Here is a 26,461-nt window from a genome sequence, read left to right on the forward strand (position 1 = left end):
AAGCAGAGTGCATTGCTTCAGAAGGTATAGCTGCAAAAAGACAGCTTATTTCCTTCTTTGTAGCGGGGGTCTTACCCTTTTTGTTTACAGTCCTAAACATATTTTCCCCAAAGCAAGTTGTACTGAAATTGGTGTGATTCTTCTGAGTATGTTAGGATCTGAATGTTTATTTCCTTCCTGATCTGTGTTCTTTACAGCTGTCATCATGACTCCTACTCGAGAGCTGGCTTTACAGATTACAAAGGAGTGTAAGAAGTTCTCAAAGACACTTGGGCTTAGAGTTGTGTGTGTATATGGAGGAACAGGAATAAGTGAACAGGTACGTATGAAAATTCCCTGTCATTTTCATAGTAACTTGGCTTGTTGCCATGAGAACAGAATTTGGTTAGACTCTTTTCTTTTTGTAGGTTTCAGTTATTACAGCTTTTCTTTAATTTCATTTTAAATTTAGGCTGTGGTTGTAAGCATATTTTCTCCTTTGAGGGGGTGAGGAGAATGAGTTCTTGCAAAATTTAGAGTGGAATTTCAAATACTGATCTGAAAATCTGGGGTTCATTCTTTTAAACAAGTTTCTGGCTTGATTCTCTAATGTATGCATTAGCAAATATCTGCAGAATACTTTGATAACTCAGAGAACTGAGCCAAGTCACATTTTAGGAAAATGTTACTCCCCAAATGGAATTAGTTAAGGAACTGTTTACAAAAGTAATGGTGCTTTGTCCTAAAATAATCATTCATGATTAGAATACATTAAGTGCTATTAGTTAAGTGATAAACATTTTCAATAACTTCTTTTGGTCATTTTATTATTAGATTGCTGAACTGAAAAGAGGTGCTGAAATCATCGTTTGCACACCCGGCCGTATGATTGACATGTTAGCAGCTAATAATGGTAAGAAGAGACTTTTTAAATCGCTAAGAATTTTTGTGTGGTTATTAAATTGAGCTGTTTTTCTGTGAACATACTTCTAGAGTGTGTGTATCGGTTGAAGCTGTGATATCTGATTTGGTGTGTGCAGTCATAAAAATGGCTCTTTAGTATCTTTATGTGGAACAATATTTGAGTGACAGGAATGAACCATCCTTTGAAAAGTTTCTAAGAAGAAAGACATGTATTTTAAATTTGACTTAACTTCAAAATAAGAGATAGAAAAATACTTTTCCTAAGTAAGCCAATTTTGAAGTTATGCCGCTTGTCTTGTGTTTGTAGACACTAATGCAACATAATTCACTTCTTGTCTAAAGAAATCTGTCTTTACATTTCTAAACTGAAGTAAACAAAGTATTTTTCATTAAACACCTGAAGTTTCCTACATGCAGCTCAGTCTCATTGCTTACTACAAATGAATAAACTAAACAGAGATATTGCAGCTTTAAAATGCTTTTGACTGTATTATTGCATGCTTGTCAGACAATGTTTGATAATTTGTTTAAATATTGTACTTCAAAACCTCTACTAAACTGTTGACATTTGACTTCTGTGGAAAAAGTCCCTTCAAGAATTTTAGAGCTGGGCTTCCAAGACTAAGCCATCAAAGGTAGGTACAGCCATGCTGTTCCCAAGTAATGTGCACTTTAAGAGCTAAATAAATAATGAGAATATGGCCAGGTTTAAATGTTTAGGATATTAGCATGCTACATGGGCACTTAGATCTGAAGAAGAAAAATTATATTGTAATCCCCTTTGAAACTGTAAAGACTGGATTAAACCAGCATTTTCTCGGACTTTTAGAAGAGATATCCCTTTGCTTGAAGAACTATGTAGAAAAGCTACTTCAGTGTGGTAGATGCTAGCTCAATGGAAGCAGTGGCTCTTCCAGCCATGAGTAACAGGGGTGACATTCAAGTTCCTGCATATTCACTATGTGGGGATGGAAGTGATATGCTAAATAAGCCAGATTGCTTTGTCAATGCAGAATTGGATCATCCCCTGGAATGAGGGCTGTAGTGGGGGTTTATCTCCTTGTCTGTGCTGCAGTGGAATCTAATTTCCCTGCTTTCTTAGGCTACAGTGTGTCCCTGCCCTTTCTGTAAAGATTAACCTATCTTTGGATTTAGAAGAATTTGAGGAGAGCTTGTTTTCATTTGTAACTTCTTCATGAATTTGATAAAAGCATCAACACAAGCATCTGAAAAGATCCCTTAAGCTCTATTTGAAGCTATTAGGTTTTCATAATACATCTCTGGTTCTTGGGGTTCAGTACTCGCTCCAAATACTAGAAAGCACATCTCTGTACCTATGCATGCAGGTACATATAATTCACTGATTCACTCGCTCCCCTTACCAGCTGCAACCGGCTATGCTACATTGCACCCTGCTCTTTGACCTTCTGGAAGAGCCTTTGGGGGTTGGCGTGAAGGGCTGCAACTGGGGTGGGGGTTCACACTATGCCTCTCTCACACACATGCTGGTGTGTGAAAGTGCTTTCTGCTGGCACCAAGGGATCATTGAATCCATGCCACAGTGTAGAACTGTCACTTTTCTCCACACTGTTTATCTGTGGTGGCATCTTTAAAGATAACCACGCTTATTTTGAAAATCAAAATCCTTATATGCATCATTTTGAACTAAGTCCATTACTCAAGCAAATGACTTATATATGCACGTATGCAATTGTCACTAGGTCGACTGTTGGTTTTTAGACTAATTGAGTTAATAATAACCTATGTGCATAGTTGTGGAAAAACCTGCTCATACTTCTCTTGAGCCGCTATTTAGAATTTTTTTGGCCTTATCTACAAATATGTGGGAGAAATTCTGCATCTGATTAAATCAGTAATAAAATTCTTATTGCTTTCAGTGTGGTTAGTCTTTCATCATAAACGTTTCAGATTATAATTGAAGTGCAGATTTTTCTAAGGCTTCTTCAGTTAGCACTTGAATTTTGCCTTCCACACATGCGCTGTAATCTCTAATATGTTTTTTCCTAGGTGGCGCTCACAGATAATGGCTGATGTGGCTCGTTGCTTCACCTCAGTCTTAGTTTTATGATGTGTTTTGGTGAGGGCTGTTTTCTGAATTTTACAGGTTCTTCTGACCCTAAATTGGTATGCAAGAGAAGAATTTGACCAAATAGTGGGTCTTATGCACCAGTAAACAATTGCCAAAATGTGTGTCACAGGAAAACGAGATAAGGCATTTAGTGAATTGCTTTTCTAAAATAAGTACAGTTTAAATGGCTTGTTTAGAAATTAGTCAGAATATATTCCGTTTTATTTATACTGTATTTGCTGTTGAGGAAAAAAATTGCTTTAGATTCACTCTTGTTCCTCTTTGTTTTTTTCTCTCCTTTCCACAGGTCGGGTAACAAATCTTCGGAGAGTGACGTATGTTGTCCTTGATGAAGCTGACAGAATGTTTGACATGGGTTTTGAACCTCAGGTGAGAATGGGATATAGTAAACTGTGACAATATTTATGCTTATGGCTGAGAAGAGATTGTGAATAAAACTTGCATCTAACTAGTTCTGCCCTATGGCTGTTGGATGCACAGCAGAAGATACTCCTTTCATATATGGCTTCTACTGAAACAGTTTGCCAGTAGAATTATGAGATTGTGTTCAACCAAGTATCTGGGGATATTGAAAGTAGCAGATGAAACTGACTTCTGTTTGCCACCCTTGGAAGCCGCTTGTCGGTGAGCAAAGGTTGCTAGCGGTATGTGTCACTTAAGAGTGGGGTTGAACAAACCCCATTGTTAAGCGACTTGGTCACTAAATGAAAAGCTATTTCAAAGTGCTTTACCAGGTGCTGGAATGCCTAATAGAGGACCCTTCATTTAGTAATGAAACCAACCGTTGGCAGTTTAGACAATGCTAGTGATTGGAATTAGCTAGCAACATTTCATTGTGTATTCATATCTCACCTTATATCCCATTAATTTTTGCTACGTTTCCAATGACCAACATATAGTTGAGATCTGAAGAGGTTAACTTGTGATATGGGTGACACAGGCGTCAAGGGAGCAGGAGCACGAAGGTCCATAAGCCTGGCTTAGCATAGTGAGAACTGCATGGCCTCTCCCAGTTTGAAGAGACACTTTGCCAACAGACTGAGGCAAAGAGGCAAAGAAGGAAGGCTCATAGCCATGGAGACAGACCAGGGACAGACTGCACTTGCTCCCGGTGTGGAAGGGATTGTCACTCCCGGATTGGCCTTTTCAGCCACACTAGACGCTGTGCCAGAACCACCTTTCAGAGTGCGATACCATAGTCTTTCGAGACTGAAGGTTGCCAATACCATGTTGTGTGTGTGTTTAGATGCAAATAATTTGATTTGAAGAATATTTAATGTTCACCCCAGTTATTTTTCCAATAGGTAATGCGCATTATAGACAATGTGAGACCTGATCGCCAGACTGTTATGTTCTCTGCCACCTTCCCTAGAGCAATGGAGGCTTTAGCTCGTCGAATACTTAGTAAGCCAGTAGAAGTCCAAGTTGGTGGCAGGAGTGTAGTTTGTTCTGATGTGGAACAGAATGTGGTAAGTTGCAGAAATCTTTTGTATCTGTTGAACTCATGACAAAATGCTTCTAAGGATGTGTTATAGGTACAATTAAGTATCTGGAAAATTTTCAGAAATAGAGCTCTGGAGTTAATTTAACTTTAAGAAGTAGCAAATGATGATTGTGTTTACCCTTGCCTTACCGGACTTCGAACAGAAGATGAATTGGATGATGGCTCTCTAAGTGGCATCATGTGTGCTATTCAAAAGCCCTGAAACTAAAGACCAAGATCCAAATACTATGAAACTCATTCTCTTTAGGGCTGTTGTGATCCCCCCCCCCCCAGAAGAGGGGCTTGGAAGTGAAAGGGGAATGAATCAGGTTTTTTGTAACCTATTGTTTAGAGTTTTGCAAAAGCCTTCAAGCTTTTCTGATTATTCATCTGGATAGCTTGCCAAAAGTCCAACTGGTTTTGAGGTGAACATGGAGATGTTTGCCCATTTCTACTTATGCAAGTCTGTGATGGGATTTTAGATTTGTTTTTCTTGAGTAGTTGCATCCTCGGCTGCATGACAACCTGCTTCTGGAACTGTGAGGAGTTTCAAAAGCAGTTTGTGATGTGATGTGTTTGGCAGGGATCAGCAATTCCACAAGCAAGTCCAGCTCTTAATGCCAGATGCAAGGGAGTGGCAACAGGATGCAGGTATCATTGTCTTGTGTGCTCTCTGAAGCATCTGGTGGACCACTGTAGATATAGGAAGCTGGACTAAGTAGGCCTTTGGCCTGATCCAGCAGGGCTCTTATGGAAGAGAACTTCCATTAAGTTTTCACAAGACATCCTGCAGGAGCCTAAGCTTTGAATTTCAGCCAAGGAGAGGTGCATGATTCATTGTTATACTTCTCATTAGGTAGGAAATTTTTGAAAACAAGGTTGATAGTATTAGAATGGTAGAGAAATGTATGCTAAAATGCTTGAATCACACAGGTTATTGATTTTACAGTCATTCTACCTGGGAACCAGTTAAAGTGATTTGGTATGAGATGTTGTCCCCATGAAATGTGTTACAGATTGTGATAGAGGAAGAGAACAAGTTCTTGAAGCTGCTTGAACTGCTGGGACACTATCAGGAAAAAGGAGCTGTCATTATCTTTGTTGATAAACAAGAACATGCTGATGGATTACTGAAAGACTTGATGAGAGCTTCTTATCCCTGCTTATCACTTCATGGAGGTAGAGTATCTTCTTCAAGCTTAGTTTTTTTAATAAAGATATAGTGCCTGGTGTACTTCAGTTACCTTGTGTATTATCCTCTACAGGTATTGACCAGTATGATAGAGACAGCATAATCAATGATTTTAAGAGTGGAGTATGCAAACTTCTTGTGGCCACATCTGTAGCAGCTCGAGGCCTTGATGTAAAACATCTTATGCTTGTAGTCAACTACAGCTGTCCCAATCATTATGAAGATTATGTGCATAGGGCAGGCAGAACTGGACGAGCAGGCAATAAAGTATGTAAACAGTTTTTAAAAAAATTATTCAATATTGTGCTTATTATAATTGTACTTTAAGATGTTTTATGTTTGGAAATGGGAATGTTTATAGAATGTCCTTTGTTTTTCTTTAGAAACCTGGAGAAACTGTATTCTCATTGAAGCAAATGGGTATCAGAAAGTTTACCACTTAAGATCAAAGCTGGTGTTTTATGAATGCTTCGTTAAGATTTCATGCTTCATATTTGTGCAGCATGTATTTTACCTGTCTTAAAAAGTCAAACTATTTCACTGAAATTTACAGAGATTGACACCCTTTCCTGAAGTATAACTGGTCTCATTTGCTGACTGTTCTTCTTGTGTGAAAGCACAGCCTTAATTAATTTTATCAAGTAATGGCTAATATACTATTTTCTTAGGATCCATTATAATATATAGAAAAATATAATTATTTAGAGTTCAAGAAGCTTTCACATTAATACAGATATTCCATAATCTTTTAACAGGGATATGCATATACATTCATTACTGAAGATCAGGCCCGGTATGCTGGTGATATAATTAAAGCTTTTGAACTCTCAGGTACTCCAGTTCCTCCTGAGTTAGAGAAACTTTGGAATGACTTCAAAGATCAACAGAAGGCTGTAAGTCACTGTCTTTTCTATTGTTACTGGTTTTACCTTGCACACATAAATTTTAACAATGTTTGTGTAAGAAGTAAATGGTTCTTTAGACTTCAGTTGCTGGCTGTAGTTTTAAAACCATAGGGTTGGATCCAAAGGTGCCCCTTTGCGTATAGGATATGTTTTCTGGTCATAGAAGGCCTGTTTTGCACCTTGCGCAATCTAATCTTTTTTCACAACCCTGGAAAACGTTGTGTTATAACTTTTTTAATGTGATAAACCAAAACCTCAAACCTTTGAGAAATAGTGATGCAATATAGAATTATTGGAATGATGATTGAGTATTGTAGTGGAGACTTAGGATGTTGAATAGTCTGTATCACTTCAAATAGCAGTTTGGGGGGGGAATCACATTTTGGAATGCCCTCCTATATTTAAAAAAAACACCTCTCTATGAGTAGAATCGTAGCATAGCACAGTGTGGACTGGATTTGGATCCTTTTCCCTGATAAGTTGGCTTTTTACTTCCAGAAAGTTTTGCATGGGACAGGGGATTAATAAATGATATCCCCCCTTCCCCCCACACACACACACTTACAATGGTGCTGTACATTCTGCTACATGTGTGGACCAGGCATCAGTTTGTAAGTTGAAAATGGTACATTGAAAATGTGGGACAAATGGTCTCATAAGGGAGGAGGTGACCCCACAAGTACCCTAGTCCTAAATTGTAAAGGTACAGGTTTTCTATAAAAGATGTGTTGAAAAATATTTTAAGAAAAAAATAGTGCCTTTATTTGGTGTTCTTCACATGCAACCTAGAGTTTGACTGGCAGTGTTTTATATCTATCTTAAATATAATTTGATTTTTCAAAAAATACATCAGTTGCACAGGAACGTATCCACAATAAATCTTGAAACTTTTACAAATAAGCACACATGTGCATGCATGCGCGCATGTACACACACACACTCTTCAAATCTTTCTTTAAAAGCTTTGTTATGGGGTGATGTCTGAACAAGTCTGTTTGTCTTTTAGGAAGGGAAGACAATTAAAAAGAGCAGTGGATTCTCTGGTAAAGGATTCAAGTTTGATGAAACAGAGGAGGCTTTGGCTAATGAGCGAAAGAAACTACAAAAAGCAGCACTTGGCTTACAAGATTCAGATGATGAAGATACAGCAGTTGATGTAAGTACTTGTTTTTAGCTAATAAAAATATGTAACTACTGTATAATTGACCTTTCAATTGTGCAATTCATCTGACTGACTTCATGGGTATTTCTCATATCCATGTCTGCAATTTTTAATGTTGACTACTTATCCTTTTTTCTTCTACATACAACTGTTCTGGACGTTTGTGTCTTTTTGCTCTTCTCCTAAAATTGGAGTCGCTAGTACTGTTTACAACTGTGTTTTCACTGTTTGATTATTTTTTCCACCACCTGTCACTCAGTGAGATTGTCAGCTTCATTCGTGACAGACTTATACTGTAGTGCTGTGAAATAGAAGCCACTTCCCCTAGTCAGATACCTGGACTGTTGATAAGTATTTCTATTAAGATTTAAATTTTATTGATCTTCTTTTGATAGATTGATGAACAGATTGAAAGCATGTTCAATTCAAAGAAAAGAGTGAAGGACATGGCAGCATCTGGCGGAACATCTAATGTTCCTGCTCCAACAGCTGGAAATGCAGAAAAATTGGAGATTGCCAAGAGGTTGGCATTGAGAATCAACGCACAGAAGAATCTTGGAGCCGAAGCACAAGTATTGGTCTCTTTTCAGTTTAAGGTGATTGTCCTCTACAAACCAGAATTTATTTACTTTTATTCACTGTATTGTATTTTTCTAGTTCTGCGCAGTAAAATCCTTGCTATCTGCACATGCTGAGAGACACAAGCATTACTCACAATGAAGAGGGAAAAACAGTCATAGTGCATATGGTGATTTCTGCTCAGTTAGCCTGAAGGCTTCCTTAATGTTTTGATTTGTATTCAGATAGGTGTTAATTCACCCAGAAAGCCTGAAAAAGGAATACAAATCTCTGCTCTTAGTGACACCAAGTATGCCTGTCAAGGAGTGAAGTTATTACTTTTGGATATCCTAGTATAAGGGGAATAAATATCTTAATATTTCTAAAAGAGTTTGATCAACATTTCATTTGCAAATATCTTTTTCAGTGGCATTTATATACTTCTTACTTGAGAGGGAAAGGATAACATTATGGAATGGTAGTGCTTTATTAGCAGAGGTGTAAATGACCATTGGCATTCTTAGAAACAGCCATTACAGTGTGTGTAATGTATCGGTTTTGTGGCAAACTCAGATGACCTGAATCTTCACCTGTTTCCTTAAGTGGGCAGGGATGCCAGTTAGTGTGCTACTTGCTGAAGTACATTGGCAAGCCGCCCCCCCTTTCTTCCTGGCACATCTCCCTCTGTGGTGCAGCTCTGCATTCCTTCCTTGAAGACTCTCACAGGAACAGAGACATTCCTCTTTCTTCCTTATGAGACTCTCTTGAGGAAGGAAATGTCTCTATTCCTGGAGGACCCTAATGAAGAAAAAAGGAAGGCAAAGCAGTATTTCAGAGGGAGCACTGTAAGTGTGTGTGGGGGGGGTGCTTGTAGAAGCTGCTTTCACTGGCAACCCCATTCTGTGTATGTACATATGAGGATTAGACTTGCAATCAGTTTCCCCATGCGCCTATTTACTTGTGCGTTATATGCTTAGGAAAAATGGAATTAACCCCTTAATCTTAGATGAAACGTAAATGTCAACAGAGTGTGATTTGATTCCAGAGAACAATAAATGAAAATTGGTATGGCAGTTAGATTCCTGGTCAGAAAAAAGGGGAGGCATAAATTCACACAGTTCTGGCACAGAAGTTGTATTTTACCCCATGCATGTTGTTTTATCAAAGTCCCTTTCCAAGCTTGTTCTGGAGAAAATTATGTCCACTTTAAGCTTATTATTTCCCCTAGCTCAAACACGGCTAGCAGCATACCAAACTACCACTGTACCCAAGCACCAATGGAAAGGTAACTAGTAGGTAGCTTGCCTGTGGGGCTGCAGGGTCCCTCGTCTCAGTCCTCAAAGCAGTAGCTGTTCTAGGTGCAACAGTGCCCCCTCAGCTGTCCACCACTCAGCAGTCTCTGTTCAGGTAATTTGCCAGGCAGTCAGTTAACTAGTCCATGAGTCAATCCGCCAGTCCATTGGTCCATCAACCAATCAATCAGTCACTTTAGTTCTCTCTCCATCCTTTCTCCAAGCTCTCCTCCTACTACCCACAGTCTCCAACCTCCAGGTGCTGCTTTTATCCCTGAAGACCTCATTGCCTCTAATGGCTGCAGCTGTGCAGCACACCCACTGCCATGTTTCCTAGGTTCACCAGAGCAAAGGGCCACTGCGGACACCATATCCTATCTCCTCGCAATATCTTCTGCATTTCCACTGCACGTATGTTGTGTGTGTATTGCAAAGAGTATGCGAGAGGATTCAGTAGCTAATGCAATACTAATTCAGAGTTCCCCGAAATGCACTCCCAAGAGTATCCTTTTGCTGCTGTTCGCAGCAGCTCATAACTGTTGTTACCCTCCCTCCAACTACCTGGCAACCCTTTTTCTTTTAGACCAGGCTTTCTCTTCTCCAAGTGATTGCAACCAATCAGGGATGGCAAAGGAAACATGATGCTGTCATATAGTCAGTTAGATTTGGCTGTGTTGCAGGTTTCGCATTATTGAGGGCAAAGAGCTGCAGTGTCCTCAAGTGACCAGTTCCTAAGGGTTGTTTGGGCTTTTGAAACTAAGGGAGTTCTAAATACTCTTTGTAATATGGTATGGATGTCTGCTTTGCAAAGAAAAAAGAATTCAGATCCAGTTGGGCATGAACTTGAGTCCCTGCTTTGTGGATGTTTATACTGTACTGCTGTAGGATGATGAGTAGTGAGTTGGTGCCACACACAAAAAGCCAAACTGCTTGGAAAGTTCTTGATCCTATACCTGATTTTTTTCTTCCTAATTAGAGAAATAATCATTCATTTGTGCAGATAATGCTTAGTGTGTTCTGTGAGCCCATATATGTTACAGAAAAATCCAGGTTTTGACTAGGTTCTTATAAGGCCTTATATTGGGGTATGTTTCTGAAATTATATTTTTTCCTACAAAAATTCCTATTCTAGGATGTGATGCAGCAAGCTACAAATGCAATCCTGAGAGGTGGTACAATTCAAGCTCCAACTGTATCTGCTAAAACTATTGCTGAGCAACTGGCTGAGAAGATCAATGCCAAGCTCAATTATGTGCCCATAGAGAAACAAGAGGAGGAGAAACAAGAAGGGGGACAAAATGAATCTTTTAAAAGATATGAGGAAGAATTGGAGATCAATGACTTCCCACAGGCAAGAAATATTTCTGTGCTTTAATCATATTTTTATGGCTGTTGTATGACATAATGCGTTAGTTGAGAATCTTTGTATACATTATGGTGTCTTTTTTTCTTTCTCCCAACAGAGAAGGCATTTCTTTGTAGCATAGGACCTTTCTTGTCATCTGTTCTCAAATTACCACAGCTGTGTAATTGACTATTGACTTTTTTCGGGACTAGTAATTCTATTACACAACATTATTTCTTGTCATGTGAATTTTTACCACTGTACAAGATATTCTTGCACTATGTAAATAACTCTTGTATGTTTTTGACCAGTATAATTTGGTCTCATTAAAAAAAGAAAAGAATGTTAATATAATCACATACAATACTAATTCTTTGAATTTTATCAAATGAGCTACCCTTCATCTTACACAAGGGTTGTGTTCCAGTGTTGGCATGTAAGACTAAAATCATGTATGTTCAAAATTGCATTGAAAATCCCTGGAAAATATCTGGAAGGCATGTACTGTTTAAAAATTATGAGAGACTATTGCGGTCTGAAGGACCAGCAGCTTCATTCTCTGATCTCAGGCTCACTCTCAGGCACATATTTAGCCTTCACTGTTTAAACATTTGTTGAATTCACACAAGTCAACTACATGTAAGATGAGTGGTAACTGTATTTCTCTCTGCAATTCACAAAAAGTACTTACAGACACCACCTGATATTATTCTGTAGTCTGTATTGAAATGTAATACATGAATTAAATCTATATTTGGAAAACTTGAAATTAATCAAACAGTTTAAGAGAATAAACAAATTGGTAATGTAAGTTGAAATGCATGAAGTTGTTTGTGAAGTTACCCTTTCAAGAGTTTTACTTAATCTTTCTGATTTTTGTCTTTTCCTTTTCTTTGCCACCTCTGTTTTGCAGACTGCTAGGTGGAAAGTAACATCGAAGGAAGCACTGCACAGAATAAGTGAATATTCTGAAGCAGCCATTACTATCAGAGGAACATATTTTCCTCCAGGCAAAGAACCCAAGGAAGGAGAACGCAAAATTTACTTGGCTATAGAAAGTGAGTATTACTGGTCATTTGCACTAAAACAATATTCCTCCTACAATCTTAGAATGGTAGTAGAAAAACCTATGACAGCCATCCGGAAGAGGAGAAAAATAAATGCGGCTTGGCACATGCTCAGCTTAAAACATTGCAGCAAGCCTTGCTAACGAATCCAGTGAATTATGTGCCTGTGAAAAGATTGACTAACAAAATTTCACATGCGCTTTCTTTTGCTTCCGTACAAGGGATGTGAAAAGTCTCCTACCTTGTTCTGGAAGATTTGAAGCAGTGGGCAAATACGTGTTTGTGGTCTCAGTGGAATGGAAGGAATGCTTATCTTACATTTGTTGTAGTAATTAACTGCCTGGTTCATTTGTTGGACACAAGTGAGGGCTGGCTCAGAAGAGAACTTCTGCAGCAAGTTGTGGAAAATCTGCTGTTTTGGGGTAGTTGATGTATTACTCGATTTGTGTGATGAGCAAATCCAGTGTCAGCGGATAGCATGGTTAGGAATTTTCTGTGACCAACAGACTAGCCCGGGGTAGGCAACCTTGAACATTCAAAGAGCCATTTGGACCCGTTTTCCGGAGAAAAGAAAACCACAGGAGCCACAAAACCCTCTTGACATCTAAAATGAAAATAACACTGCATGTATAGTTTTTTTTTACCTTTATGCTATGTATAAAAAAAACTATAGTGTGTTAAAATCAATGGGATTTTGTTTGACTCCAAAGTGGAGTCAGGGGAGGGGAAAAAAACCGACAGATGCTGCTTTGCGTTGAATCGAAGCAATGGGAAGACTTATGCAGACTTACTCAGAAGTTAGCGCCTCTCTGATCCATGGGGCTTCCTCCTTAGTCAGTGTGTGTAGTATTAGGATCACATCCTCCACCCTCAGACTTCTTTTGGGAAGTCTGCCCTGTCGGTTTCAGAGGGACTGATTTCCATGCTCAGGCGCACTGACCAGGAGAGAAATCGCACGAAGGCCAGAGGGGCTGATTCCGGAGTCGGATCCCAATCCTAAGCATGCCTACTCAGAAGTAAGTCCCATTCAGTTCAATGGGGTTTACTCCTAGGAAAGTGTGGCTAGGATTGCAGCCTCGGGCTGCTGGAAGGGAGCTTGGATTGCGCAGTGTGCCCAGTCAGGGTGCTTTGGCAGTCTCCACTCCCTGCAGGCGCACTCCAGAGAGCTCCAGGGTCAGTCACCCCATCTCTTCTGCAGTGGGGGGGGGCAACATTAAGGCAAAGGGCGTCACGAAGCCTGCCAGACTCAGAGGGATGGAGCCGAAGGATACCCCTGCCTGCTCTGTGGCGGGGGGGGGGGACGGGATGGCGCCAGGATGAGAAGAGCCCAGCTTGGGCGTAGGGGAGGTGCATGTGCACCTCGGGCTGAGCACTCCAAGTTGCGGGGAGGGGTCAGAGGAGGCTTCGGAGCGCAGCTTATCTGCCTCGCAAATGCCTTTGTATTTTCACATAGTAATTAGTTTAGCAAAGGGGGTGACAGAGAGGTGCTCTGTCACCCCCTTTGCCACTTTCACCCACTTTCACCCGCCCTTCCCCGCTGAGCCCATGCGCCACCAGCTCTCCCTGCCCAGCCACAGGGGTCCCTGCAAAGCGCCCCCCGCGCCTGCCACCAGTGGCCCTGTCCCGCAGTGCCTGCTCGCAGTGGGGCGTGGAGAGCAGGTGCGGGAGAGCGCCGCTGCCCCTGCCTGCCGAAGGAGCTGCTGTGGGTGAGGGTGGCGCCCCGGCCCTGCACTCACCAGCAGCCAGCGCCCGGAGCACATCGCGCCAGAGAGAGGCGCCCTCGGGGCTGGGCTGGCTGGGCGGCGGCTGCGGGGAAGGCGCCCCGCTTCCAGCCCCCACTTGGGAGTCGCAGCAGACGGCTGCAAGAGCCGCATGCGGCTCTAAAAACACAGGTTGCCGACCCCAGGACTAGCCAAAAACCGTTGTGATCAAAGCCCTTCCCCCCAACTGCACTGAGAAGGAAGGGAATAATAATAATTTTGCCACAATAGAATTGCAAAATTAATCTACTGGTTATTATGGAAAAAGTATAATTTGCCAGCCTCAAAAAATGTTTAGGAGCATCAGGTTGAAAAGGTGTTGGAGAATGAACAAATCAAGATCTTTAGGGACTTTAAAATTCAAGCGGACTGACACCTTGAACATAATACACCTGATATGACGATAATAGAAAATAGAAACGTCTGGCTAGTTGATATTGCAATGCCTAGACATGCTAGCGTCAATGAAAAAGAACTAAAAAAATGATAAAATACAGTCTTGGCCGTTGAAAACACACGAACATGGACAAAACATACCAAAGTGGTCCCCATTGGCATGGAGCCCTTGGAACAATCTTGATATGTTTTGCAAACTACTAAACAACTGCAGCTTACTGAAATAACACCATCAGAACTGCCAAAAATGGTGCTTTTAGGAACATCGTACATACTGTGCTGATATCTAGTTGATACTTAGGTCTTGAGCTGAAACTTGTATTAATTGCTCAACACCAGTTAACAACTGTGAGCCCAATCCTGAGGTCCATGGCATGGCTTCGCGCCGCGGACCTCAGTCGCAAACGTGCCATAAGTCACGTTTGCGGGGCTCACTGCTGGGCTCCCGCCGGACTAGCCCAGCGTAGGCTGGTGCTGGGCTAGCATGCGGCGGTCGCCCGGGTTCTGCACCTCCGTGGTCCCCCGGACTGCTGGGCTGTGAAACGGGAGGCGGGGGCGTGGCCAGGGGCATGGGGGAGGCGTTCCAGGGAGGGGGGAGGCGTGTCGGGGAGGAAGAGAGTCAGATCCGCAGACCTGAGCTCTGCAGGATCCAAGGCGCTCATGCAGGGCTGCTCGCCCTGCACAAGCGCCTTTACTTTAGCACCGACCTTTTTGTCACCACTAAAGTGAGTAGCCCCATTGCGGGGCTGCTTCCCTTACTTGGGGGAAGAGGACGAACATCCCCTTCTCCCGAGGAGCCTCCGCAGCAGTGGGGGAGGTGCAGGATCCGGCAGGACCCCTCTGTGGAGCTGCTGGGTCTGGGAGCTCCTGGCAGCTCAGGATTGGGCTGTGTGTTTCATGTAGTTTGTAGTAGTAGTAGTAGTAGTGGTTAATAATAATAATAATAAAAAGATGAGCTGCTGCAGCTTCTGCACAATTTAAAATGCTAGTACCAAACTCACTTCCCCCAGTGAGTTATTATGGCCAATAATACTTCAAGATTTTTATAGCATTTTCAGAGTGTGCAAAGCACTTCACATATATTATACCTTATAATGCTGGCCTTATAATATTCCTGTAAAGTAAGTATTAAGATGCCCCTGTTGCTGCTGGGGAAAACGGAGGCTGAAAGGGAGTGGCTTGCCTCAGGCCACCTGGTTAGTTCATGGTAGAGCTAAAATCTGAACTGGGGAAGTCCTGATTTTGTAGTTCAATCTTAGAGCCACTATACTACACCAGCTCTTTGATGTATCTATTGATAACCCTCAAGGAGGAGGAGTTCAGTTCCAGTGGCTATTACGTAGCCGAAGTCTGGACAGTTCAAGCAGTCAGAATGCAGTCAGATTTGAAGCCTATTCCTCTGTCAGCCCACTTTAAGCAATTTGGTCTCCTTCGGTGGCATAAAAGTGCCTTACAACACTTGTGACACCTTCAGGCTGGCACCCAGACTTGCACTAGCCCAAGAGCGCATCTTGTGCTCTTAGCCTGCCGTTAGCCTATCAGCCTCTGTCTTGGCAGCCAATTTCTTGGCCCTTCTAAAGATCTTTGTGATGTTTTTCCAAAGACAGATGACAACAAGATTAACTTGTAAATGACCAGGGTCAAAACTCCAATCTTATCTATGTTTGCACACCAGGGTTGCTTCTATTGTGCCTGTCCAGATTTGCCAGTTAAGCAAGCCATTGGTTCTCAGCCTAATTATAGGTACACCCTGTTTCCTCACTTGTTCCATTGAAGGCATTCTCAGCCCAGCCTTACTTATTGGTTTGCCTTCTCATCTGTTGCTTCTAGGGATCGATACCAATCACAGAATTCCCCAGCAGCTGTTGGCTTGGCTCTGCTGGCCCAGCTACTAAAGCTGCATGTAGTGCTTGAGCTAGAAGCAACCTTTCCCACTGCCTTTGGTCAGTTTGCACTCTAATAAAAAGTTTCACTAAGCAGCATAGATGTTAACTTGTGTTTCCAAAAGGAACTGGCAATTTTTGTAGCTGTTTAGGTGAGAAGGGGGGAAGGACTTGTCTAGCTTTGGGGAAAAGGGAGGGGGCAGGTAGAAATGTGTTGATCTCCTGTTTTAAAACAAATCAGAGTTTACCTCTCTGTCTTCTGTCTGTCTGACAGCTTGGTGATGTCATTGTTCATTCTGTTTCTTTCTAGTTTTAAAAAAAGTACAGTAGACTTCTGAGAATCTGACACCTTTGGGACTTGGGTGGTACTGAATTATCAACTATGCTGGATGTTATTGAATACCAGGAGGCACTATCTCACCCTTGATGATCCCTGGATTTAGAGCATCCCCACATCATAGTGATGGGGCTGCTACTTACATTACTGGCAAAATCCAGCAACAAGATAGCGACTTACATTATTGCCAAGTCAGTTTTCCCTGAGCAGCTTCTATAACCTGTTTCAGCAATGCCATCACCGAGTCAGGCATGACTGTACCTGTGCAGAGGCTGGCGAAGCTAGACATCAATAGTTGTTTGCTTCAACACTGTACTATGTTGGTAAAATATTTAAATGGGATTTTTTTTGTTACTTCTTCCAGGTGCCAATGAATTGGCTGTGCAGAAAGCAAAAGCAGAAATCACCAGGCTTATCAAAGAAGAACTCATTAGATTGGTAGGTAAAATATTATTACTATGCATGGCTTTTCATAATCTTTAGACTTCAAATATTTCACAACATGACAAAATCCACAGTAACATTATAAAGCTACCCATACTTAATACTGCAAATCTAGAAAGACTGGATTTCTTTCTAGAAATAGTGGACTAACTGCTCCACTACTTTGGACTGGTCTTTTTTAGTAACAAATAGAGAGAAGCAACTGGCTTCTGCAGTAGAAAACTTCTTTTAAAGGATTTAACAAATATGTTTGATTTTCTTTCCACAATGAGTAACTTGGGGTGGAGGGAGGAGATACATGCACCTTTTGCTTGTAGTGGAAACTATACGCTCTCACAAGTTGATTCATGTCTTGTACATTTCTTTTATCTTCCCCTTGAAGCAGGTAGAATGTTTTTGTTTCTTTAAGTAGAACACTTGCATTCTTCAGTTAAAAAACGGGGCCCCATATCCGTGGATCTTGTATCTACGGATTTACTTTGCTGATCAAGTGAAGGGGCCCCCAGTGCACACCCCCTCAGAAGGCAAGGGGGAACATTTCCATCCCTCGGAAGTGTCATTTTTGGGAAACCTAGGAGGGCTTCCACAGGCCTCCCAATGCCATTTAAAAACATCATTTCCAGTTTCTCTGTGAAACCAGAAGTTGCATTTTTTTCTCTTCCTGAGTTTAGTCTGAGCTCAGCAGGGGCTGGGGACGGATACCCTTAGCCTCTGCTGAAAACAGAAGCCCCTCCGGAGGTTTGCCTGTTTCAGCAGTTTCAGCTATCTGTGGGGGGTTCCAGAACAGTACTCCTGCAGATAAAGGGGCACGCCTGTAAATGTTAATTGCAGTTTTCTACTTACTGTTGTACTTCTTTCTTGTTCACAGTATCAACAGTAGTTCAGTTAGTGACACTGGGGTTCTTTGTTTATCCCATGATGTGCTCACTTCTGATTCTTAGGCTCACGGAATCCAATGCTTTATTTAGCTTTCCATTATGTATCTTTTACTGTTAAACACCCCTACTTAACTACACTTCAGTGCTCTTTTGCTGTGGTTTCTATAGTCGTTTAGTTTACTAAGTACATCATCACATATGTTTGACTAACTGCATAATCCTTTTTTCTCTTGCAGCAAAATTCATACCAACCAACCAACAAAGGAAGATACAAAGTTTTATAAATATTTGGAGTAGTTCTGTCTGCCAGTTGGCTCATTTGTGAAACTTTGTGGTTTCTGTTTATCTTTGCTGTTTACACTGCTATTGTAAATTAAGATTTGTTTTCTTTTAAATATTGTCATGGTGGATTTTTTTAAAAGATCAAAATCAGTTTGTCAGGGAATCTTTGTTTTTCTGTGCAGAGAACAACAGTTCAGGTAGGGCATGTGAATTAATTTGTATGCTTTCCATTTTAAATATATTGAATAAAATGAGTTGTAACTTTCCTGGAAGACTGCAGCATAACCTCACTTTGAAAAATTTTAATTAGGGGTTGGAAGTTGTTATAGCACTTCCAGACTCACATTTTGGAGTAATGAAACAAATGCTTTAAAACTAAAGCTCAATTTTCCTTCCGTATCTGTTAGAAGAAATTCCACTCTCTGTCTCCTTTCCCACCAGTATAAAAATTCTCAGCAAAATCCTTGTGATCTTCTAAAACCATACAAATGAAGTATAAACTCTGAAGACTTGGTCTTGATGGTCTTTGCTTCGAAGGGTGTAGATAGCCACATTTCTGTCTTTATATTTTTCTGCAAAATGACCTTTGGAAGACTCAGCGTAGCTTTCTATAAATGTCTTTAGGATTTTAGCTAAATAATATGAATGTATTATTTAATGAGAAAAGAAATTGCACTTCCATAATGCAAGAAACCTTTTCTGTAAGGGAAGTACAGAATTAGTCAAGTTCATAGTGTGTGTATATATTATCTTATTTTTCCCACAAGGACTGCTTTGCAGTGTTCGCTTAAAGGCAAAGCAAATAGTTCATCAATCATGTCCAGTGTTGGTTGTTACTGCACTGGAAGATAGCAGCCTATTTTTTACCCTCTCCTGCATATGCTAATGGGGAAGTCAGTCCTATTGATTTCTGATTTCAACCTGAAAATTTCCCATTGTCTCATCTTCCCCCGTGTTTTCTCTTGCAAATTCACAAGAACTTGTAGTTTTAATGTTGATATTATTCCATCACTAATATGCAAACGATGGCAGTGACAGAACTGAGAAGGTTTTTCTAAAACATCTGGTGGAAAGGTGTGAGTGGTAAAAACTAGTATTAGTACATTTTAGAAGTACACTGCACTAAATAAATCACGGTCTAAATTTAATGTGTTGGATCCAAACAACCATAAGGAGGCTCACAGAAGGGGTCAGCCCATCCCTTCCACTACTACAGACCCTTGTACCTCTCAAAAAAGCTACTCCTGAGGATCAGGATGGAAACAGCATGGAAACAGTACTGCATGGGGCTGCTGGGGGGTGCAAATTGTGTTGCAACTGGAGAGGGACATCTTATGGGAGCGCAAAAGCCCCCTTCCATACACTTCTTGTTTCTTTGGGCATTTAGGTTATTTTCAGTTACGTCATTTTTTCCCCCCCAACTATAAAGTTGCATCTAAGTGTGTTGGAACTTCCTACAATTACTTGTTAGACTACCTTACATATTCTGTGCTAGTTTATATTTTACATTTGGACAATGTTCTTTTGCCATGCAGTGGGATTGCTGGGCCATTTGAATCTAAAACACTTTCAAGAAACCTAAGAATTCACAGGCAGAAGAGCATGATTTTATTTTGAAATATATTCTGTTAACAGCTACTTGAGGAAGATATGATGATGGTTACATTTCATTGTAGGATAAACTGAAGTCTTATCTTACCTTTAATTTTCTGTTTTAGAATGACTGCAAGGTCTTTGTAAAGAGCAATCTCACTATATACATGTTTTCTAAATTTGTCATAAAATAAAAAGTCACTGTGTATTTCTTTTCTGAACATTTTTTTAAACTAAGGGTTTTGACCTGCTTATTAGACATAAAATATCTGATATTGGTATTTCAACTCAGTAAGCAGTTTTCTCAGATTTTTAAAATATCTGTTGGATAAAAGAGACCTTCTAATGAGCAATCATGCGAACTACCATTCTAAGTCTAGAAATTAATGCTGCGTGTAACTTTGTTACCTTGAGAAAGATGTTATATTTTCCTGACTCATTCAGCCAACTCATACATAAAACAAAGTACAGTATATGTATTTATGCAGCAGTAAGATAATCTACATTAATTGTAGATTAGTTTTGTCCATGCAGATAGTAACCTGTATAATTTGGCTATGCATAAAAACTAAGAGTTTGACACCCAACTTACAGTCCAATCCTCAGCGGCACCAAGAACAGCTGCTGCCAGATCCTGTGCGCCCTGGGCTACTGCGGGCAGCGCCTCTGGAGAAGGGGACTTTAATTCCCCTTCTCCCGGGTAAGGTAAGCAGCCCCGCAGTGGGGCTACTCAATTCACCACCGACCAAAAGGTTGGCGATAAAGGCATTCGTGAAGGGAGCCGAGCCCTCCATTAATGTCTTGGATCAGGTGGAGCAGAGCTCCACGGACCTGCCTCCCTCCCTCCCCCCGTACGCCTCCTGCCCGCCCCTCTCTCTGCCCCCCGCTGGCCTCTCCGGAACACCCCTCCCTGCCCCACTTACTGTGCTGTGGCTTGGTGGGCTGTGAGATCACCGAGCCACGAAGGCCGGGCGACCACATGGTGCTGGGCTAGCACAGGCGGTAGCCCAGCGGTGAGGCTCGCAAACGTACCTTATGGTGCGTTTGCGACAGCGCGCGGCGGCACAAAACCGTGGATTGGGCTCTTAGTTGTTTTAATATTTAAAATTTGCCCTCAATTTTAAAATTTTATTATTTTGTGCACTGACAGATTCAACACTCCTTTTGTCTTTTCTGTCAAGATTTTTTTTCTCTACCTTGAGTAGAATAAATTTTGTAAGCTGAGGAATTTGTCACAATAAAAATACTATTTATTTTTTTAATGGAACATCTTTCTTTTCTCTTATTCTGTTTACAGCACAATCTTATGCATGTCTATGCAGAAGAACTGTAAGTTTCATCGAACTCAATGGAATTTAAGGCCCAATCCTATCCAGCTTTCCAGTATTGATGCAGCTGTGCCAATGGGGCATGCACTATACTCTGTGGTGGAGAGGTGGCAGTCACTGAGGCCTCCTCAATGTAAGGGAATATTTGTTCCCTTACCTTGATGCTATATTACTGCTGCATTGGTGCTGGAAAGTTAGATAGGGCCCTTACTTCCAGGTAAATGTGTATAGGATTGCAGCCATAATCTTTTATTAAATTTAAAATGTCTTAATTATATTGCTACCACTTATTTATCTGATCTTTCCTTTGTTTCCAGTCCTTCACACTTCTTGCTTTTCTGGTATCCTTGTTCTCTGTAAATCCAATATTACACTGTTCCTTGACTCCTCCTGTTTATCTTGCTGTTCTGAACTATTGGAACTCAACCTCCAGGCACCTTGCTGCTCTTTAAATCAATGCACCTGAACGCCTGATTCAAATCAAATCAAAAACATTTATTGGCATAAATAATGCCTGATTAAAAGTTGTCTTTTTCACTGGCCTTTTTCAACTGATTTTGCACATACAGGTTGAGTCTCGTTATTTGTAAGGGTTTAGTTCCCCAAACTCAAGTGGATGACAAAAAGTGCACTAAAGCAAATCAATTTAAAAATTTGATTTAAAAACAGCCTTGCTGACCTTTTGTAATACACACAGAGGCAGTCGGTCTCTCTCCAGGCGCTTAGGCTTCACTAGGAGGCAGCAATCCCTCCCTTTACCAGGAGCACCAGTAAGGGGGAAAGAATGGAAGAGGTGATAATCACTGCCATTTGGCCTTCTTTCACATGCTCAGGGGGAAGGGAGGAGTGAAGCCTGGAGAGAAAATGACAGATGGATTGTCAGCCGGCTGCCCTCTCTCTCGCGCTATTAAACAACTGCTTTCCTTCAATTTAAAGGGTACTTCTCATCAGTGTTGAGATAGAAAAATCTGTGAATTCCCCCCCCCCCCAAAATTTGGATAATTAGGTTATACCTGTAATTGATTGCATGACTTGTTTCTCTACAAAAGTAAAAAGCAGTCTCTTTTAAACTGATTTTTAAAGGGATGAATTTTTTCCCCTTCTCTAGGGATCAGCACATTCCTTCTCATTTGCAGTGACCATTTGTGTTGAGTCAAATCCATGTATAACAAGGTTGGACCTGTATATTGTTTTCTTCCAAACCCTTTCCCTTGTGTGTCTTGCCCTGGTTTGGAAGGCTGGTGACAGGGCCTTTGTCTTATTTTTCTTTTATGCAAAGCATAGTCTTTTTAAGTGGCCTAGAAATGATCTTTCACCACTGGGCAACCAGATGCCCCATGCTGGTTGCATGTGAGTACAGTGGTGCCTCGCATAACGAAATTAATCCGTTCCGCGAGTCCTTTCGTTATGCGAGTTTTTCGTTTTGCGAAGCGTGTTTTCCCATAGGAATGCATTGAAATTTAATGCGTTCCTATGGGCAAGAAAAGTCAGAACAAAGTCAAATTTGGTTTACAAAGTGTTTATTAAGTGCTCTTTAAAGGCATACATACTGTACAGAGGATTTCAAAAACGGGGAGGATGCTGAGTGGGGAGCTTGAAGGCTGTAATCCTGTGCACACTTTCCTGGGAGTAAGCACAATGGGGCTTACTTCTGAGGAGACATGCACAGGATTGTGCTCTAAGCTGGGGAGGACACAGCAGCTGCACTCAATTGCTTGCTTTTGCCATGATCATGGAGGGAAACGTGAAGGAAATGGGGCAGTGAGAGGGTGAATGAGTGATGGGGGGATGCTGAGTGGGGAGTTTGAAGGCTGTAATCCTGTGCACACTTTCCTGGGAGCAAGCTGACATGAAGATCCGCCCCTTACTAGGGTGGACGGGATCATAAAGGGACATGAAGATCCACCCCTTACTAGGGTGGACGGGATCATAAAGGGACATGAAGATCCCCCCCCTTAAGACAAACCAGGACAATAAAAAAAAAAAAATTCGTTATGCGAAGCATAAGTCGTCATAATAATAATAATAATAATAATAAAACTTTATTTTTATCCCGCCCTTCTCCCAAAAAGGGACCCAGGGCGGCTAACAACATATAAAACAGATTAAAACATAATTTCACAAACAGATAAAAACATATTAAAAAACATTAGCAGAACCCATAAAAACAGTAGTCAGAAGAGTCAGAATAAAAAAGCATAAAACAGCAGTTCTTAGGAATCGGGCCTGTAAAAAAGCAACTAAAAGATATATAAAAGATGTTTAAAAGGCCATAACATCAGAAGGCTTGGTTAAACAACAAGGTCTTCAGGCCTTGCCGAAAGGTCTCAAGAGAGGGAGCCATTCTCAAGTCAAGGGGAAGGGAATTCCACAACGTTGGTGCCACTACTGAGAAGTTGGTGCCTATTTCTTGCCACCGCCCCACGTACCTCCTTAGGCGACGGCACTTGTAAAAAGGCCTTCTCTGATGACCTGAGAGGACGAGCCGGATTGTACGGAAGTAGGCGATCTCTAAGATAACTTGGCCCAGAGCAGTATAGGGCTTTAAAGGTCAAAACCAGCACCTTGAATTGGGCCCGGAAACGAATGGGCAGCCAATGTAGCCCCCGGAGAAGCAGGCTGACAGAGTCAAACTGCCTAGCTCCAGTGACCACACGGGCCGCCGCATTCTGCACTAATTGCAGTTTCCGAACCGTCTTCAGGGGCAGCCCCACATAAAGCGCGTTATAAAATATAAAAATATTTTATATAAAATATAAAAATTCGTTATGCGAGTTACCAAACTTCGCACACCGCTTTCGTTCTGCGGGTTTTTCGCTGCGTGGGGCATTCGTTATGCGAGGTACCACTGTATATTACAAATATTAAAGAGTGTGAGTCTGAATGCTGCATCTACATTTACTTGCTTGATTAGCCAGCCACATGACTGAAAAGGAATGTGCCGCACTTATGATTATTTTTCTTAACCAAGATCTCTTCCAAATATGGTATCAGCTTAAAGAAGTTTGTGTTCTTTAAAAGTAACAGTTTTGTAGAGGAAATCCTGACTTCTAGTTAACCTTGGTTTAGAAGAGGAAGAATGAACTTCCATCTCCGCACTCTTGATTCAAAAGTTAAGGCCATAATAGTTTAGAATACTTGTGGAGGAAGGAATACCAGAACCTCAAATAAATATTTAAAAAATGCCATTGTTTAGGTAGTAACTTAATTGTGGATCACATATTTTTATTAATGGATCTTGATAGAAGCACCAGATGAAAATATACTCATGGTTAAAGTTAACGTACGTTGCATTTCACTAAATATGAATGGAGATGAGTTTATATCACATACAATGATTGTGCATCTTCTCAAATCACTGACAGCTCATTCTTGGTCATGCTTTTCTTATTTTCAGGGCAGCACTCTTGTAAATCAACACCATTCTTCACCACTAACTTTTGAAATCTATATAATATTGAAAGGAAGGGTGGTGGATTGTGTAAGTGATGCTTTTGGCCAGGGGTGCCCAAACCCTGGCCTGGGGGTCATTTATGGCCTTCGGTCACCCCCAATCTGGCCTGTGGGGAGCCCCCAGTTTCCATTGAGCCTCTGGTCCTCCAGAGACTTGTTGGAGCTTGCGCTGGTGTTAATTGATTAATTGCTTTTTCCTGGCCCCTGACACAGTGTCAGAGAGATGATGTGGCCCTCCTGCCAAAAAGTTTGGACATAGTTGCTTTTGGCTGGGAAGAAACTTGACACTTACTGTGCAGCTGTGTATTAACCCTCAACCTCACTTTGAGTTCCTGGAGAGAACAGGTATAAATAGGAGCAAAAACAGTGGGGTAAAGGGAAACTAGAATATCAAGTATATCACAAAGTAGTGTTTACATGCAGCAAGTACTGCACCATGAAATAAAAAAAAGTTAACACAAGCACACATGGTCTGTTAGGGTGTCAGAGCCTCATTTTGGAAAAAGGAATTTTTTGTGCCAGCAATCTGAAAATTACACACTTGTAAAATCTGGACACCACAGAATGCTAAAATGAAATGATTTTTAGATTTACAATCTAAGGGCCATGTTATGTAATGTTGAATTGTATAGCTTTTCTCTGATGTTTTCTTTTTACAAAAGGGGGACACACTGCAACTCCCAATTTGCGTGCTAAAAAGTCACTTCTACTATTTGAGGGACCAGTGGACATGAATAGGTTAAGTCTGCCATCCTGTGCTGTTCGTCCCTAAGGAATGCAGCATCCACAGCTGCATTTTGTAAATATGATGACATGGTGGAAAAATACACATTGCCTCTGCCTTGCAGAGTTTGTTTCTCAAGTAAATAAGAAACAACAAGGGAGGTGAAATGGGTTCAATAAACAAAACTTTATACAGACTGTATACATTAGGCTGGTTTGGGGAGAAGTGGCAATTCTTTAAAATAAGAGATATTTACTAATGTATGAGTTGGTGCAATGCCTTTCTTTTCACTGCAGGCTTCTAGGGAGGCTACAGACAAGAGATGAAAATCAGTAAGGCAGAAAGAGAACTCTCATACATAATTAACAAAATCATTACAGAGCATGAAAACATCTCTACTGCTTCTTACTATTTAGTATTTCACAAACATAGGTGAAGGGACAACATCACTGTTAATCACCTCCTACTAATTTTTTGATCACCTTGATTCTTTTATTACTTTTTTCTCCAACTACTTTCAGTTCTAGAGTCTGCAATGGGTCTTGCAAGTTCAGAGACAAAAGGCATCATGCTACCTGACAAAGGATGTGTCCATGTTAAAACAGCAGTGGTATGGTCTTAAGGAGGGAGGTTTTGGCTGCATCATACAGCTCTCCTCTGCCTTATCAAAAATTAGGGAGTGGGAGGACTTGGGAGAAGGAGCAAAGAATAATAGAATGTTAGCTTTGGAGGTCATCTAGTCCAACATCCTTGCTCAGTGCAGGCAACTATAGCAGCCCTGACATCTAGCTCCTGCTTGAAAACCTCTAACATGGGAGAGCATACAGCTGCATTAGGCAGACTGCCCCAGTACCAGGCAGCCCATACAATTAGGAAATTCTTTCTGATGTCCAGCCTAAATCTGCTTCCCTGGAGTTTCAACCCACTCATTCTAATCTTGCCCTCCGGAACCACAGAAAGCAAGCACATCCCTTTTTCTGTGTCAGCCCTTCAGCACTTGAAGATGGCAGCTTTATCGCACCTTAACCTTTTCAAGGCTAAATATACCAAGGTCTTTAAACTGTTGATCAAAGGACTTGGTTTCCAGACCCCTCATCATCTTAGGTAACCTCCTCCGAACCTGCTCCAGATAATCAATGTTCTTAAAAGGAAGTGCCTAAAACTGGATGCAGCATTGCAGGGAGGTCTGATCAGTGCAGTACAGACTGGAAACATTAATTCTCATGATTCCAACTCTATGCCTTTGTTAATGCAGTCTAGCAAAGCGTTTGTTTTTCTTTCTTTGGCAGCTGCATCACACTGCTGGATCATGTTCAGCCTGTGGTCTGTTCAGACACCTAGATTATTTTCATACATTATGCTACTA

The 26,461-nt window shown here is 41.2% G+C and overlaps 1 protein-coding gene across 2 annotated transcripts in view; it reads left to right on the forward strand.

Moving 5' to 3' along the window:
• The window catches only part of DDX46 (DEAD-box helicase 46), a 37,812-nt gene extending 19,549 nt beyond the window's left edge, over window positions 1-18,263 (forward strand). For both annotated transcript variants that reach the window (XM_066614840.1, XM_066614841.1), the window contains 13 exons: window positions 198-319; window positions 814-892; window positions 3,300-3,382; window positions 4,318-4,482; window positions 5,513-5,675; window positions 5,762-5,955; window positions 6,444-6,581; window positions 7,600-7,749; window positions 8,151-8,351; window positions 10,738-10,956; window positions 11,864-12,008; window positions 16,758-16,831; window positions 17,952-18,263. In XM_066614840.1, the coding sequence (XP_066470937.1) occupies window positions 198-319; window positions 814-892; window positions 3,300-3,382; window positions 4,318-4,482; window positions 5,513-5,675; window positions 5,762-5,955; window positions 6,444-6,581; window positions 7,600-7,749; window positions 8,151-8,351; window positions 10,738-10,956; window positions 11,864-12,008; window positions 16,758-16,831; window positions 17,952-17,999 (1,781 nt within the window). In that variant the 3' untranslated portion in view covers window positions 18,000-18,263. The remainder of the gene's footprint in view (window positions 1-197; window positions 320-813; window positions 893-3,299; window positions 3,383-4,317; window positions 4,483-5,512; window positions 5,676-5,761; window positions 5,956-6,443; window positions 6,582-7,599; window positions 7,750-8,150; window positions 8,352-10,737; window positions 10,957-11,863; window positions 12,009-16,757; window positions 16,832-17,951) is intronic.
• The last annotated feature ends 8,198 nt before the right edge of the window (window positions 18,264-26,461 follow it).

The sequence above is a fragment of the Tiliqua scincoides genome, chromosome 2, assembly GCF_035046505.1.
Source record: "Tiliqua scincoides isolate rTilSci1 chromosome 2, rTilSci1.hap2, whole genome shotgun sequence".
Classification (NCBI taxonomy): Eukaryota; Metazoa; Chordata; class Lepidosauria; order Squamata; family Scincidae; genus Tiliqua; species Tiliqua scincoides.